This window comes from Xiphophorus hellerii, chromosome 6, assembly GCF_003331165.1.
Source record: "Xiphophorus hellerii strain 12219 chromosome 6, Xiphophorus_hellerii-4.1, whole genome shotgun sequence".
In the NCBI taxonomy this organism is placed as follows: domain Eukaryota; kingdom Metazoa; phylum Chordata; class Actinopteri; order Cyprinodontiformes; family Poeciliidae; genus Xiphophorus; species Xiphophorus hellerii.
Window position 1 is genome coordinate 27,519,483 of NC_045677.1, and position 14,682 is coordinate 27,534,164.

Below are 14,682 nucleotides of genomic sequence, written 5' to 3' on the forward strand. Positions count from 1 at the left end.
CCTGCCGCTTTCTGTCTGCTTTAATTGCTTGTAGCCCCAGAGACTGAACACACTTACTCACACACACGCATTCAGGATCCAACCCAGGGAACACCTCCACACCGCCGTGCCGACAAAGAGACCAGGTTTACACGGCTAAGGTGGGAGCTGAACAGCGAGGTCTTTCACCGAGGATGACAACGCCAGAACTCAGCGAAGACGATGGAGAGAAAAGGATCAACAGAGGGAGCTCTGGGGATCAGATCCACTCAAACAAGTAAAAAACGAGCAAAAAGTGACTTTATTGTCAGGCATAACCCTGATAATTTATGACTAAACACACAATTTAAAGTTATTTGTTTCCATATTAAGTGAAGTTTTGAGAATAAGTGGTCAAATCCTAACCACAGACCATAATTTTACTCTAATATTTGTTGGTTCTTTCTTTCTCCTGACTGCTAAGCAACAATTTATCCACAAACATTAGCGTCAAACTTCTGTGCTGTCTGACGCAGCATTACAGTCTATTCCAGGAGTTAAAAATCTCTGGAGAAGAGCAGAAAGTGTCGGCACTGACGTGTGGTGGGTGTGTGTGTGGGGGGGCTCATTATAAAATCAATGCTCACAGGACCCCTCTCATTTAAAAACATGGCGGGGAAAAGGTCAGCAAGAGCGATGGAAAAAAATCTCAATCTAATTCTTTGCTCAAAAAGCCACTTAATATTGGATTCTGTAAATTAAATTTCACACTCGGCTATTCTGGCCAAAGGATAATTGCAGCCAGCAAACGAGGAGGAATAAAAATAACTGGAGGAGGAAAAAAAACAGAAAACCTGTTGGGTTTGTTTTATTGCTTCAAGCCCTAAGCAGGAAATAATGGCGAGACACAAAATAGCACTCACTTGTTTAAAACATGACGAGAAAATCTTTATCAGCAACAGCTTCCTGTAGTTCACTCACCAGAAGGTATAAAGAGAAACTGGTGTCACATATATTAATAATGCAATCATATAATAATCAAAACTGAGAACAAAGGTGAAAAAAACTGAGCTTTTTCTGACAATTTAAGAAAAAGGGTAGAAAACTCCTTCCATATCTCACAAGCTTGTCCTCACCCTCAGTCTACCAATTGTTTTTTTTTTTTTAGATTTCAGCAGGACAGATGTGATGGGCAGAACCTGTTCAGGCTGACCAATCAGCTGTTAAATATAACAAGAAACAGAGGATAACATAGCATTCAGCTAGCCACATCAATGGAACATTAGCAGCATAACACTTAAACTTTGATACAACAAATTCAACAAACCAGCTTAAAGATCAGGCTCAACAAAAAGTCAAACCGAATACTAAATGTGTGTTTTTTATGTTTAGAGCTAAGTATCAATAAGTTACTGTGTGATAAAAATCTGCCATTTTTCACTTAGTGTATGTTTTTTCCCTTTTTTATTAAATGCACTAAAACTTAAAACTCTTAATTTTTCCAGACTGTTAATGTGCCATAGTATGTTTTATTTGAAGCATTTTGTTTTGAGGTTAAAGTTAGGGACATAAGGTCTGTAATGGTAATTTTACTGGATACTGAGTATGTCTGCGTGAGAGGAAATCAATCAATTTCTTAATTTTATGTTTGACTCAAAACAATTTTTTTAGTCTTTTATGTTTACTATTCATTGCATTAATTGAAATAAAGGTTTACACCAATAAGATATGCTCCTAAAAAACAAACTTTTTTTTTAACTTAAATTTGAAAATTGGATTTTGAAACAACAGGCTGTGCTAGCAGCTGCTCTCTTCGGTGTGGATGTCGTTACTATAGGAAGAAAACTAAATGGGCTTATTGTCAGTGTGGTGTTTACAAATACAACAAAATGTCTAGAGAGGAGACTAAATGCAAAACTGTTTTCTACAGAGGTTCATTCAAGCTGCTGTTCATAAACACAACAACGCTTTCAACATTACGGTTTACAATGCTAACGGCTAATTGTGCTGCTGGCAGTTTAAAATGATGCATTTGTTTGAATACACTAGCATAAAAAAGATTTTAAAAAGACTTTGCATGTAACACAAAACATATAAAATGGATTCTGAGGAGTCAGTGACACCTCCTACCTGATAGGTGGCAGTAGCATCGCCGCCACTGTCTGTGCCCAGATTGGTGAGCTTCTCCTTGAGCTTATGGTGGGAGCGATGGCGAAGGCAGTAGACCACGGTGGAGGCCAGCAGCACGCCGACGATGCAGAGGATGCACACAACGGTGAGGATGAGGAACTTGGTGGATTCTCCCTGGCTGTACTTGGTGGGGATCTGCTTGATCTGGCTTCCCTGTTGGCCACCAAACAGGACGAGACACAAAAGAGTTCACATTCAAGCGGCCATTTCACAATAAGAGACACATTTTGCTATTTGTAAAACCTGAATTTCAAATCACATTTCATCCATTTCAGTCTTAATTTGGCCACTTAGTTTAATTTAATACAGTCAGACTCAAATTATTAGAGTTGTATAATTTACGTGTTCTTCATTATGCTCTTTTTAAGGTAATTTAACCAATTTGAGTCTTTTTTACTTTTTTTTGTTAATGTTCATGTTTTAAATAATCTAAAATTAGATGGAGTATTGCATTATTAACCAATAGTAAGGGTACAATTAACAGATTAAAAAACATAATAAATGAAAAGATTTTAGGAATGATAAACAGTTTTCACCCTCAAAGCTCATGCAAACCCCAACAGGAGAACAAAACACAGAAAAATAAAATTAAAACAGCCAAAAAAGAAATGTATTATTCTTTAAAAAAATACATCAATAAAAGAAAAGGCATCATCAGCTACACATTATATTTGTGCTCTTAAAAGAGAACCTGGAGACTTTCTTTAATATAAAAATCGGTTCAACCGTTACAGCAAAGAGACTTATAGTTTTACAGTGAAGTAAAAGCTGCATGCTGAGTTAAATGTGTGTAAACAAATTCACTGAAGTACTCTGAATAAAATATTACTGAGAGAAAGCATGAAAACCACTGTTCTACTCAGAGTTAGAGCCCTGCATGAAACATAATGTATGACTGCTCTGAATGGGCCTCAGCTGTTAAAATTTGCTCAAATTGAATCCACTTTAAAAAAAAAAAAAACAAAAAAACCCAAAGGGCCTTCGGTTGTCCAGATAAACTGATAGCAGATCAGTCATAAATGCTTTTGCCTCTGTAAGCGTACAGTAAGAGTTCTGATTCATCCGCCCTGTTACAAACTGTGTGACGGAGGTTGTTACTTGTGAGCTGCAGGGGTGTGTGAAAACACACACTTTAAAGTGAGCATGCTTTCAGGTGATTTTCCTGATCAGTCAGACAAGAGGAGCTAATCTGGGGATACATCTGGCAGCGTGTGGGATGGGAACAACCCTGCAGGCTGCCGGATCGTCACTGCATGCTGTTTCATACCCCTGGATTAAAGCATCTGCAAACACAGGCCAAAAAAACGAAAACCCAACAAGGTAATCTGCGTGAAATGCATTAAGAGCATGAAGCTATTTTTGATACTAATGATTCTCCCCTCAAGGAGGAAATTTACAAATAATTTTGCAAGATAAATACAGCTTCTTCCACTATCTTTAAGGCAAAGAGTTGCGTTTAATAAACCCTGAGTTAATCCACAGGTACATCTGAGCAGAATGTGGGATTCTCCGCCGACCTCGACTGCAATCTAACTCAACGCGTGAGAACCGGCTCCCTGAGCAAACAACTGGAGATTAAAGAACGTCCTTCCAGTCCACTCTGCCGCCCCAGATAACACAATGAACACAAAGCGTGCGATAAAAGCCTGCCCCGCTTCACCAGTGTATAAGAAGAAAAAAAACCGGCTGCAATAATTTGAGAAAGAGGAAGAGAGTCTTTATTGAACTCCTAATTAAGTGCTGCAGTTCCAAACTGCTGCTCGCTGTTCATTTTCTGACATAATGGGGGCCTGTTGCATTTCTCTTTTTTTTACCTGACAAACTAAGAGTTAACAAAAGCCAACATAATTCCCCATTATTACATGCAGCGCAACAATGTTGGCAACAAAGACAGAGGCAAGAACCAACAGGGGGAGAGCTGCAAATTGCACTGCCAATTACAAGCCTGACAAAGACTGTTCAATAGAAATCAATAGCAGAAACAGCTCGTCCCTTTCTGGAAACGCAATTCCTTACCTCCTTCGTTTTTTTTTTTTTTCTGGGAAAATTTTGTTTGCAATGCTGGGTCTCTTCACATCTGAGAAAAGCAGCAGGTTCTCACTCGAGTTTAAGAGAAGAACCGAGGGGGGTGAAAAAAACCCCTGTCCCTCAGTAGTAGAGGTCACAGAGATTAGGTGTGGAGCAGCGTGGTGAGTTAATGGAATGGAGGCTTTGAGAGCAGAGCGGTGAGGAGGAGAGGGGAGGGGAGCGGTCCTCCTGAATCCCTCCTGCCCGCCTGTCAGCACAGAGGAACTCTGGGAAGACGGGGGGGAAAAAAAGGAGCGCCGCACACAAATCGGGAATTCTTGTGAGGTTTCAGGGTGCCACTCCCCCTGCCTCTCTTCCTTAACACCGTCGCCACCATCAACACTCGATAATTCTCCACCCGACCCCCCTCTATGATTGCATTCATTTGCTGCTGCATTCAGCACCTCATAAAGAGCGGCTGCAGAATGGGGGGCCAGCAGTTAGCGCACAGCTACGCTTGGCCATGATGTTACGATCCTCAAAAGAGCGAGCGCTTTCTAAGAAAAAACCTGATGGAAGTGCATCAATCTGCTTCAAACATAATGCAGGAAGGATAATTACATCACACCTCTATGGCTGCACATATTAATTCGGACATCTGTAGGAGCAGAAGGAACTGATTGTGTCTATTTTCAGTTTCTTTTCATTAATGTGGTTTTAATGTAAAAGACTGCAGCAGGAATAGCAGCCATTAAGGAGGCCTGATGAAGAGAAGTGGCTGAGCAGCAGTCTGGAAGTGTTGTGGGCTTGGCACGGCCATTAATAATGAATTATTGCTGATCCCACACGCTTCCAGCGGAGTAATGTTTGGTTAAATTTATTATTTTTTTATTTTCTTCACACACACCCCACCCTTCCTTCTCAAACCCACAATACTGCTGATCAAATAACTTCATTTGTCATTTTCCTCCCCGAGTCGTCTCACTGTTTTGTCAAATGAAGTTTCATGGCGAGCCATCGCGCCTTGCTCGGCGAGTAATGGCCCATAATTCAGAGCTCTAACTGTAACAGCTCAGTCATCTTTCACGGGACAGACGCCGGCATTTCCAACGCACACTTCCCCCTCTTCCTCCTCCTCTTCCTCCCCTGGTCTCTTTATCATGGCTGCCTAGCATGTCTGTCTATTGATTCAAACAAATGTTGCTTGACCCCACCTGCTTAAACAAGTTTGGTTGCAGTTGTTAGTAGCAGCAGCAAAGGAGGGAAGCCGTTTGTGTCTGCAGCCACTAAGGAGGAAACCAGAGCAAAAAAAAAAAAAAATGCAATCAAATGTTTTCTCCAGATGGGAGGTGGAACACTGATGCATGCACATGCATGCATCAAACCGTGCAGCCTCCTGTGTGATGTGCAGCTCCAGGCGAGTATGTTAATAGCCTCTATCTCTGTCTACATGTGCTATCTATACTGCGCTATACGTGTCGAATAATAAGAGGTTATCAGCTCGGCGCTGCAGCTTTGTGGCCTTTCGCTGTTATCCCTCCTGTGGCTCAACACTTTCACTCAAATTACATTTCACACGAGCTCAATGGGGAGGTAGGAGTGTCAGCATGAAGCCAAAACCAAATTTTATGCACTCATTCAAGTAAAAAGAACAAAAAACTCAAATATTATTTTTATGTTTGTATTTATTAAAACAACAAAAATATTTTATTTTATTTTTATCCGGGGGCTTTGAAAATGAAGCAGGAACGCCAACACCCCGAAAAGCAACGAACTGAAGGGACTTCCACCCTCTGTCACCCATCTGCTCTCACAAAATTCATTGTACTTGCAAATCTTTTGGTTTCGCAAACAATTTGCCAGAAGAATCTGTGGATCACACTGAGTGCGCAATTTCGCAAAGCCTTAGCGTAGCCCACCGAGGATGAAGTCTGCCTATCTGCACTGAATCTGTTGGAAACACAGCGACCAGCTAAAGACAGAACATGCTGAACTTGACAAGATAAATTTGAGATTTTACTTCTCACTAAACTATCAGCGTTAGCTGTGCTGATAGTGACGTAATTAGCACCTTTTGATGCTCTTATGGTTGTTAAAAAACTTAAATTGTAGTGCAGAAATTTGTAAAGCAAGATTAAACGTGGCGTTATTTTAAGATGTCAAGATGTGCTGGATTAATAGTGTTAGGGTAGAGGATGTGTGTGTGCGGGGGCGTGCGTGTGTGTGTGTAAATAGGGGTGTGGATTAGCCCGGCTCCCATAGACAAAAGGCTGATGGATTTGCACGGCTTTGGCTTATTCAGAATGATTTGAAGAAAGGGGGAAAAGCGAAGGGGTCAGCGGGGTCGCAGTGGACGGCTATTGTTTTCCTCTGTGATGACTTGCTGGAGGAAACAAAGATCTGTCTCTCATCTCTGATTCATCCTGGGCATTTGCGAAAGTTCAGCTCTGTGTTAACGGAACCTCTCAGCAAACAGAAACACAGCAACTCCACAAGCTGGCGGGACTTCACACACCCTTCCTCACCAGATGCACACACACATAGAGTCCCTAAACATGTCACGTTCCACAGCAAAGTGATTCATATCCCACACTGTGCACATAAATGCTGATCATCAAACTCAAAGTTCACTTTAAATTCATCCTTAAATTTAAAAAAGCATATAAAACATTAAAGCGATGTGCTGCGAACGCATTTCTGTGAGGCGCCAACCTGCAGACAGACTGGGATGCTCTTCCAAGATGACATTAAAAATGATTTGAATGTCGCACATCCTGCGGTGCAAAGCGGCAGCTCCAGAAAATGAAAACAGCAGCAAATCCCATTAAAGTGACTGTTATTACAACGTTACGGTGAGATGCCGCTGTGTGAAATCCGCGAGCCGGGGAGCCATCAGTCAGCCAGCATCTCAACTCTGAGGATACTCCCAACACACCTTTTACACAAATATGCACTGTTTTGAATCATTTTAACGCAAATAAATGGACAACAAATGATTGAAAAGACATGGCTTGTAATATAAATATAGGAAAATAATAAGGAACACTCCTTAGCCCGACACTGGACTGATTTCCTCAGATTTCACACAGACCTTTAGGGAAGAGACATTTACAGCTGCAGACGGAAATTCAGCATTTACATGTAAAAACATATGAAGTGAAACGAGTCCTACCAAAAATCCCTGATGAGAGATGGAGTGGAAACCTTCTCCCGCTCCTATTTCCCATTCAACTCTGGGTCCACAGACAGCACCTCGCTAGCAGCAGAGGAGGAGGAGGAGCAGGGGAGAGCGAGAGGGAGCTGGAGAGAGATTTATCTCCTCCCATCATCCTTTCTACCTCATTTGAAGATGAACAAAAAAAATGGAAAAGAAAGTTCCCGGGTTCCTCCTTTTCCTTCTCTACACCATCTCAATAAGAAAAATTAAAAAGAGGAAAGATGCGGATTCTCTGTTTTGTTCCTAGGTGAGGTTAAGTACATGTTTAGAAAGTGATGAGGATTTGCAGGCAGCAGCATCCAGCGTTTCCACATGGACAACTGAGATGCGTTTTCTTTTTTTTTTTACTTCCAGAGAAAGAGGAAAAGTGAGAGAGGCTACAAAGTGCTCCATGGGGCTCCTCCTTATATTTCTCCCATCCCTCCCTCCATTCCCTGCCTGTCTACAGCACATGTCACCTCCCCTCGTTGCCATGGCGATGGCTCCACATGTTGCCGACAGGAGGTGAGAGGAAGAGGAGTTCGAGAAAAAAAAGACTGAAGAGAGGGGTGTCTGAGGGCAAAAAAGGAAAGAAAGTACACAGACATAAAAAAAGGAAGGATGAACAGAAAATAAGAGGGAATTTTATCAAAATATTACTGATTTATTTTTTCCTGTTTTGTAACACAATTATTCTGTAGATTGATACAAAATCAATCTACAGAATAACAAAAGGGGAAATAAATAGAAAAATTAATGTTCTGTTATCTGAACCTTCATCTGGATGTTTCTCTTTGAGTAAATGTTCTGAGAAATCAGCTGCCGACTGAAATCTGAAGGTGTTAAAGTTCAGTTGGCCAATCAGAAAGTCAAAAGTCAGATCCTTTTGCAGGCAGTGAATGCATCATGCAAAACAGCCACCAGGTTGTCGTTAAAAATCCTCAGCGAAGAAGAAGCAGCTATTTTCTGCATCAGTGAGGTGAAGTCAGAGGAAGCACAGAGAAGTAAGGAAAAACTTAGAAGGAAGCTGTGTTGTGTGGCACATTGAGACATGCCAGCTGTTAGACAGCGAGAGAGAGCGAGACGTTCAGCAGATAACTGGAAGGCCCAACTGAAGCTTGATAAATCTGAGTTTTTATCATAAATCTTGCTGGATTTATGACAACCTTCTGTAATCTCAGAGTGATGATGACAATCTACATATGAGGTGACAAAAAGACAAACAGGTTATTGTTTTCCTAATGATAACCACGTAACTCACTAACAGCCTAAAATATCAACTATAATCAATTAGTCTATGTTTTCAGTGAAATAGTTTAACAGCAACTACTTCTGCTGGGATTATTTTTTTAAATGTTTTTAAGCTCTTAATCAACTAAAATCATAATCAGTGGGTCAATATTTTACAATAATTGAGAACCTGAAAGCCACCAAAAACTTATTTTTTTATTTAGCTGAGAGCAACTAAGTTCACTCAGTTTCGATACGTTGAGAATAAAAGTGGTAAAAGCCATTAAATGTAGCTACCATAGATGTGTCCGTCTATTTGTTAGCCACAGAGTCACAACTTTTCATCTTGGCAAGTAAAATATGAAAGACTAACTGTGTCATTGGATTTTACAACAAACAACTTAGTCAATGCTTCTAAATATTTATTCTTCACGTACTGAATGTTTGTAAAACGTAAAAAAATCAAGGAAGCAGGTGGAAACATGGCAATTTTTTAAAAAAAAGAAGAAAAAAATCACTGTTCTGTAAAATCACCAACGACCAAAATGCTGCACATGTTGCTGCTTCCAAGTATAATTAGCTTGTTGTACCGACGCCAAGAAGATGCCGGCGTCTCCTCTGATAGCTGAATTAAGAATTTATCTCATGTAATTGTTTACATCAATCAGTCACCATGATTTGTAAAGACTTATCATTTGAACAACATTATTCATGACATTTTAATTATATTTCTTGTTTAATGGAACCGCCGCAATTGCAAAATTGTGTTTTTTGACATTAGCGGAATATCAAAAAGTTTAGCGCACATTTGCAATGGAAACACAGATGGTGTAACACTAAAAGAATCCTTATATTTGTCTCTCTTTGCATTCGCAGCTGATAATTCATTCAAAGAGACAGGTTACTGCTACCAACTCAGGATTTTTACCTAAAATGTCGCCACAGTTAGTCAAGATGGCGCCATTCACCTACATCTCGATCAGTACACATGTTTGTTATTTTGTTGACCAAGACAAACAACTGAAAGGTTGTCGTGTTGCAGAGGTGACCGGTGTATGACCTCACATACAAACATCACCCTCAAGCCTGCGTAATTTAAATAGGTTAATTAGTAGATGCTGAGGGTGCAAAGCAGCCAACGGTAGGCTTAAAGCTGCAGCAAATACTGGCGGAGAATTCATAAACCGAGTCAGGAACCGGCTGCAGTCGGTCTGTTTGTGCGAATGCATGAGACAAATAGGTGTTTACATGTTAGCTTTTTATGCGTGGATTTCAGGTATATTTGTATACAGTGTTTTTTTCTGTTTGTTGGCTGTGAGTGCGTGCAGGCTGACAACTCCCATCTCACCAGTGTTTGCAGTTCAGCTTGGAGGAGAAAGGAAAGAGGCAAAGAAAAAAAAAAGATGCTGCCTAATGCAGCTGACAAGGTCCTTCCTTGTTAGTGTGTGTGCAGCTCGGAGAAGGGTTCTTCAGTTTATCTTTCTATTCAACCCGCTCAACACACCCCACTGCCCCCCCCCAGCTCCTTCACAGAGACCCCCATGCAACCTTTTGTCCCCCTTGGCGACAGCTGGAGGTGGCAGGCGGCGAAGACCCTCAACTAGACTCAGTATGCCGGTGTAAGAGGTGGAGGGGGTGGGGGGGCGTTCGTTTTGTGATTGGTGATTTGGGAGGGGGGCCGGGCCTTTCAGTTTATATCAAGCCCAAGCCACCCCCCACCACTTCTCTCGACCTCCACCTGCTTGACTCTCACTGCCTCGAACGCTAACTAATGGGGCTGGAAGAAAAATGTTCGGCGGTTTGAGCGCCAACACTTTCTTTCTTTCTTTGAGTAGGAAGAAAAAAAATATTTAAAGCTTTTATTCACTGCAGCCACTTGGTTCCAGCAACCAAACTGCCAGATGTGCCTGATCTGTCTGCATGCTTAGCATCTTAAGTAAAAGAACATGTTTAATTACCTCGTCCGCTCATTTCTATCACAGCTTAAGCAAAATCTGAAATATCAACCAAATTTTTTTTGAATTATTTTCCACCATCAAGATCAGAAAAAGGACAATATGAGCATAAAACACCAGGATTTTCCTTACCCTCATGGCCTACTGTCAGTTATACCACTGATGTCAAGGTTTCTATTTATATTTAATGTTCTTTATGATCTTACCTAATGTAATACAGATTGCCTATTTCATTATGTGTTTACTTTGATTATGACCTACATAAAATTTGGATTGTGTAAAGTAAAGCTCTTTTTACAGACTTCCAAGTATTTCTTACCACTTCTAAATGTTAATGTAGGAAACCAACAAGCTCCCTAAAGAAAACCCAGGCTGATGACTGCACTGCAGAAACACAAAATCTCACCAAGTATCTTTTGTCTAGTTTCTAGTGCAATGCAATATTTCTTACAAGTTACTTTTTAGCAAGGAATTGGAGCTTGTTCTAAGTAAATATTTCCTTAATTTGAACAAAAAGTACTGGTTGCACAGGCAATTGTTTTCACTTGTAGCAAGAAAGTTTTCCCATAAGTGAAATAATCTGCCAGTGGAAGTAGTTCTCTTTGATTTGAAAAGTTTTTATTGGCTCTGCAGTAATCAAACACTTTTTTTTAGTTCCTGACTAGCTTTTTTGTTATTTTGACAATTTGTGTGTAAGTTATTGCTGAACTCCAGATTTTAATCCGGACTGTTTTTCTCTTTTCAAATGAAATAGACATCAAAGTTTGTATCTGCTAAATTAATCCAAAGTTTGTCTCAGTTACACTTTTGCAAATCAAATCACTTTTACAGTGACTCTAGATAAGTTTTAAGGGGTAAAGACTGTGACTGAATCACTGGTTTGAAGGTTACTGCTGTAATTCAGACATTATCACTACCTCTCATCCTCAGGAGTCAGATAGACATAGTTACATTTATAATTTGCTTTAGCTTAAGCTGCTAAACCACAGCCATTAAAATCCATTTTGTTCTATAAAGAAATGTCTTCATAACAAAAGGGGCTCATAATTCCAACTGTTTAGTACCACAGTACAAGCAAAAGATTTCTGCATAATGCAATTTACTGGATAATATCCCCTGCAAAGATGCAAACCCAAGACCTAGTACAACTATAAACATGAGTATGGTAACAGTTATGGGGGGAAGGGCCAATTTCAACAACTTCTTTGAAATAAATCAATGATTGTGCAGCAGCAGGCCTTAGAAATGAGAAGGCCATTTAAAATTTAGCCGTGCTTTTCTTTTTCTGTCAAAACATCTTTCACTGTTTTGTAAAAGCTCTTCACTTTGAAGGGTTTTGAAAATCTAAAGTCTTTTTCATTGGCTCACAGGGTTGGATATGTTAAATATTTCTGTTTCAAGGACTGTTTGTACAATCAATGGTCACAGGTTTTATTAAAAGGAATCAGGTTTACTTTAAAAAAGAAACGTAAGGTCATGAATACTGAGCAAGATAATTATTGGTTTTAAACACCTCCAGCTTAAGATCTTGAGCACATATTTTGAACAGTGCTGATGTGAATAGAAGGACAGTTATGCGAGCGCTGTAAAAGACCTGAGGAGGAGCGGATTGTGTGAAACAGAGATTTGCACTGTGTCTTCTAAAAATTTGACTGCAGAGTTTTGGTTTCATCCTGAATCAAAAACAAAACTGTAAAGTCGTTTTCATGCAAAGTCATGAAGGTATGGAGCAAAAATCTTGAACAATTCTTTTTATATTTTTTTAGTTTCCCGTCATTCTAACCGATAAAAATTTTCTGAAAAGAATAGTTTCTAATTTCAAAGGATTGACCGTTGACATTGAAAACTTGACAGAGAAACATTCTTGAATTGCATCGTTAAATTGTACTCCAATTACAAATACACAGATGAAAGATTTCACACTCAAGGTCTCCACATAAAACGCTTGATAAACGTCACACACCTCACTCTTGTGAAAACAGTCAGGTCTGCCCCATTGTTCAGATGCTTCCAGAACAATACCGGCATAATCTCTGCAGTCAGATTCGTCACATGGCGACAACATCAGAGGCCATCATCGGTTGGATACTCACAAACAGCCTGCGTTGTTTTCAAACGGTTACTGACGGAGACCAAATAAAAGACTCACTCCTTTTTTTCTACCGAAATGACAGCTCATTCAGCTCAGGACCACCAAACTGTTGTCTTTTGTGTGTTGCGAGATATTTGGGATTCCTGCGACCCACCGCGCTGCCCTCGCTCTCATTGTTGACGAGGATGGCACCCAAGACAAAAGAGCCATCATCCGGATTATACGGTAGCCCCACCGCCCTGATGCCCCCTGGGACATGAGTCTGTAACGTACAGTAGCCAAGCATAACATCTGGTCTGACTGACAAACTGACACCAAGTGTTTTATTTTATAGACTGTGAAAGTTGTGCAGCCTAACTGCAAAATAATGAGGAAAAAAAGAGCTTGTTACTTTGCAAATAATATCTCCAATTTTGTTTGGTTTTTTTTTGCTTTTAATATCAAAAAGTAACATTGTTTTATGACCGACATATTTCTATACGGCAAAATATTTATCTCCTGACTGTAAAACAAAGGTAACTTATAGAAATTTGGTGTGCAAAATATGAAAATGTCAACTCTCAAATGGCTTTTAAATTGCAGTGTTCTTCTCACTTATCACACCTGACATGTATGTGTAAAAGGCCTTGAAATTAATTCATTTTACAAAAAATTAAAAAAAAAACAAATCCAAACACTGAATTTGTTGCATATAAAAAAAAGTTGTATTTTCAAAAGTTACCAATAAGACTTTTTACTTTGAGCGATGCCACAAAAAGGCTTTTTCTGTCTTACCATCACAAACAAGTCGAGTTTCCTAAGAACTACTGGGACTCTAACTGGAACCAAATGGTTTAGTCTAAGATTGCAGTACATTATACCCACTGTAAGTATGGTGGAGGATCTGTTATGCTGTGGGGCTGTTTCTCTTCCAAAGATCCTGAAAATCTTACTGCAGTGCATGAACCCAGAGAAACGGCAAAACATTTTGAATAAAAACCAAGCAGCCTTCGCTAAAAAAACAAAATATGGGTCTTCTTTGAGTGTTTCAGGAGGAAAAAGACGTAAAACACCTGGTTAACTCTACAAAACGGTTCACCAGACATAAAATCAAAGATGTTGTTCAAAAACGACGGATCAAAGATGCTATTATGTATGCCCCCAACTTATAAAATGTTACAGAAAAGACTAAAAACTGACCTTCTGTTTTTATACAAAGTGAAAGATCTCATGCAGTATACTGCACAAACTGATTACACTAAACTATTTTAATGCCATAGGTTTTCTCTTACTGAGTGGTATTCTCTTTGGATGGGTGATATTACAATAATTGAGTACATTTGGTAGCAGAGGTGATGTCATTAATTCCATCTAGCAATGGCATCATGGTAATGCAAAGCCTGGGTGAGTGTCAGGAAGACCCCCAACTGAGACAGCTGGAGTGATGCAAGATAAAGAGAGTTAAATGTACAAAGATACTAATTAAAAATTTATTGTTTTTTCTTTTACAGGCTTTGAGATGAAAAGAAAAACACTAATGACTATCTGTAATTTAAAACACTAAGTATAATCTTGAAAATACAGTATAAAGTGAATTTTCAAAAACATTTTTGTGTCTGTTATGTCAATTTCCAAGACAAAAGTTTAAGTGTTTTGTTGAACTACAGCCTTAATGGATTACTTATATCTCATTTCATGTCCTTCCATCTGCAATCTTTTCGCTAACTCACTGTTTTTAACCGCTGGAAATTACAAAACTGGCTCATCAATCTTGGAAAAACAGAAAAATATGTAAATGAAATTTGTTTTGAAAGTAACATAATGTCAGCTACTTCTGTCTGTGTTTAAACATTTTTACTAAGCTATGCTCACAGGCTATGAAAGGCTTCATAGGGTGTTATAACATACAGGTGGAGAAGTTGAAGGCATTTGGTTTTCAGCTGCTTAATCGTAACCAAGTTTTGAGCACATCATAAAATTATGAAAGAGGAAACAGGAGTAACTGAGTGGACAAATTAAACATTTGAACTCCAATAGCTGCTGTTGTGTTTCTAATAGATTTCCTATAAATCGGT

General features: G+C 39.5%; 1 protein-coding gene across 2 annotated transcripts in view; it reads right to left on the bottom strand.

The window, feature by feature from the left end:
• The window catches only part of LOC116721772 (receptor-type tyrosine-protein phosphatase N2-like), a 189,418-nt gene that overhangs the window by 53,313 nt on the left and 121,423 nt on the right, over positions 1-14,682 (bottom strand). For both annotated transcript variants that reach the window (XM_032565721.1, XM_032565720.1), the window contains exon 13: positions 2,089-2,301. In XM_032565721.1, coding sequence (XP_032421612.1) covers positions 2,089-2,301 — 213 coding nt within the window. The remainder of the gene's footprint in view (positions 1-2,088; positions 2,302-14,682) is intronic.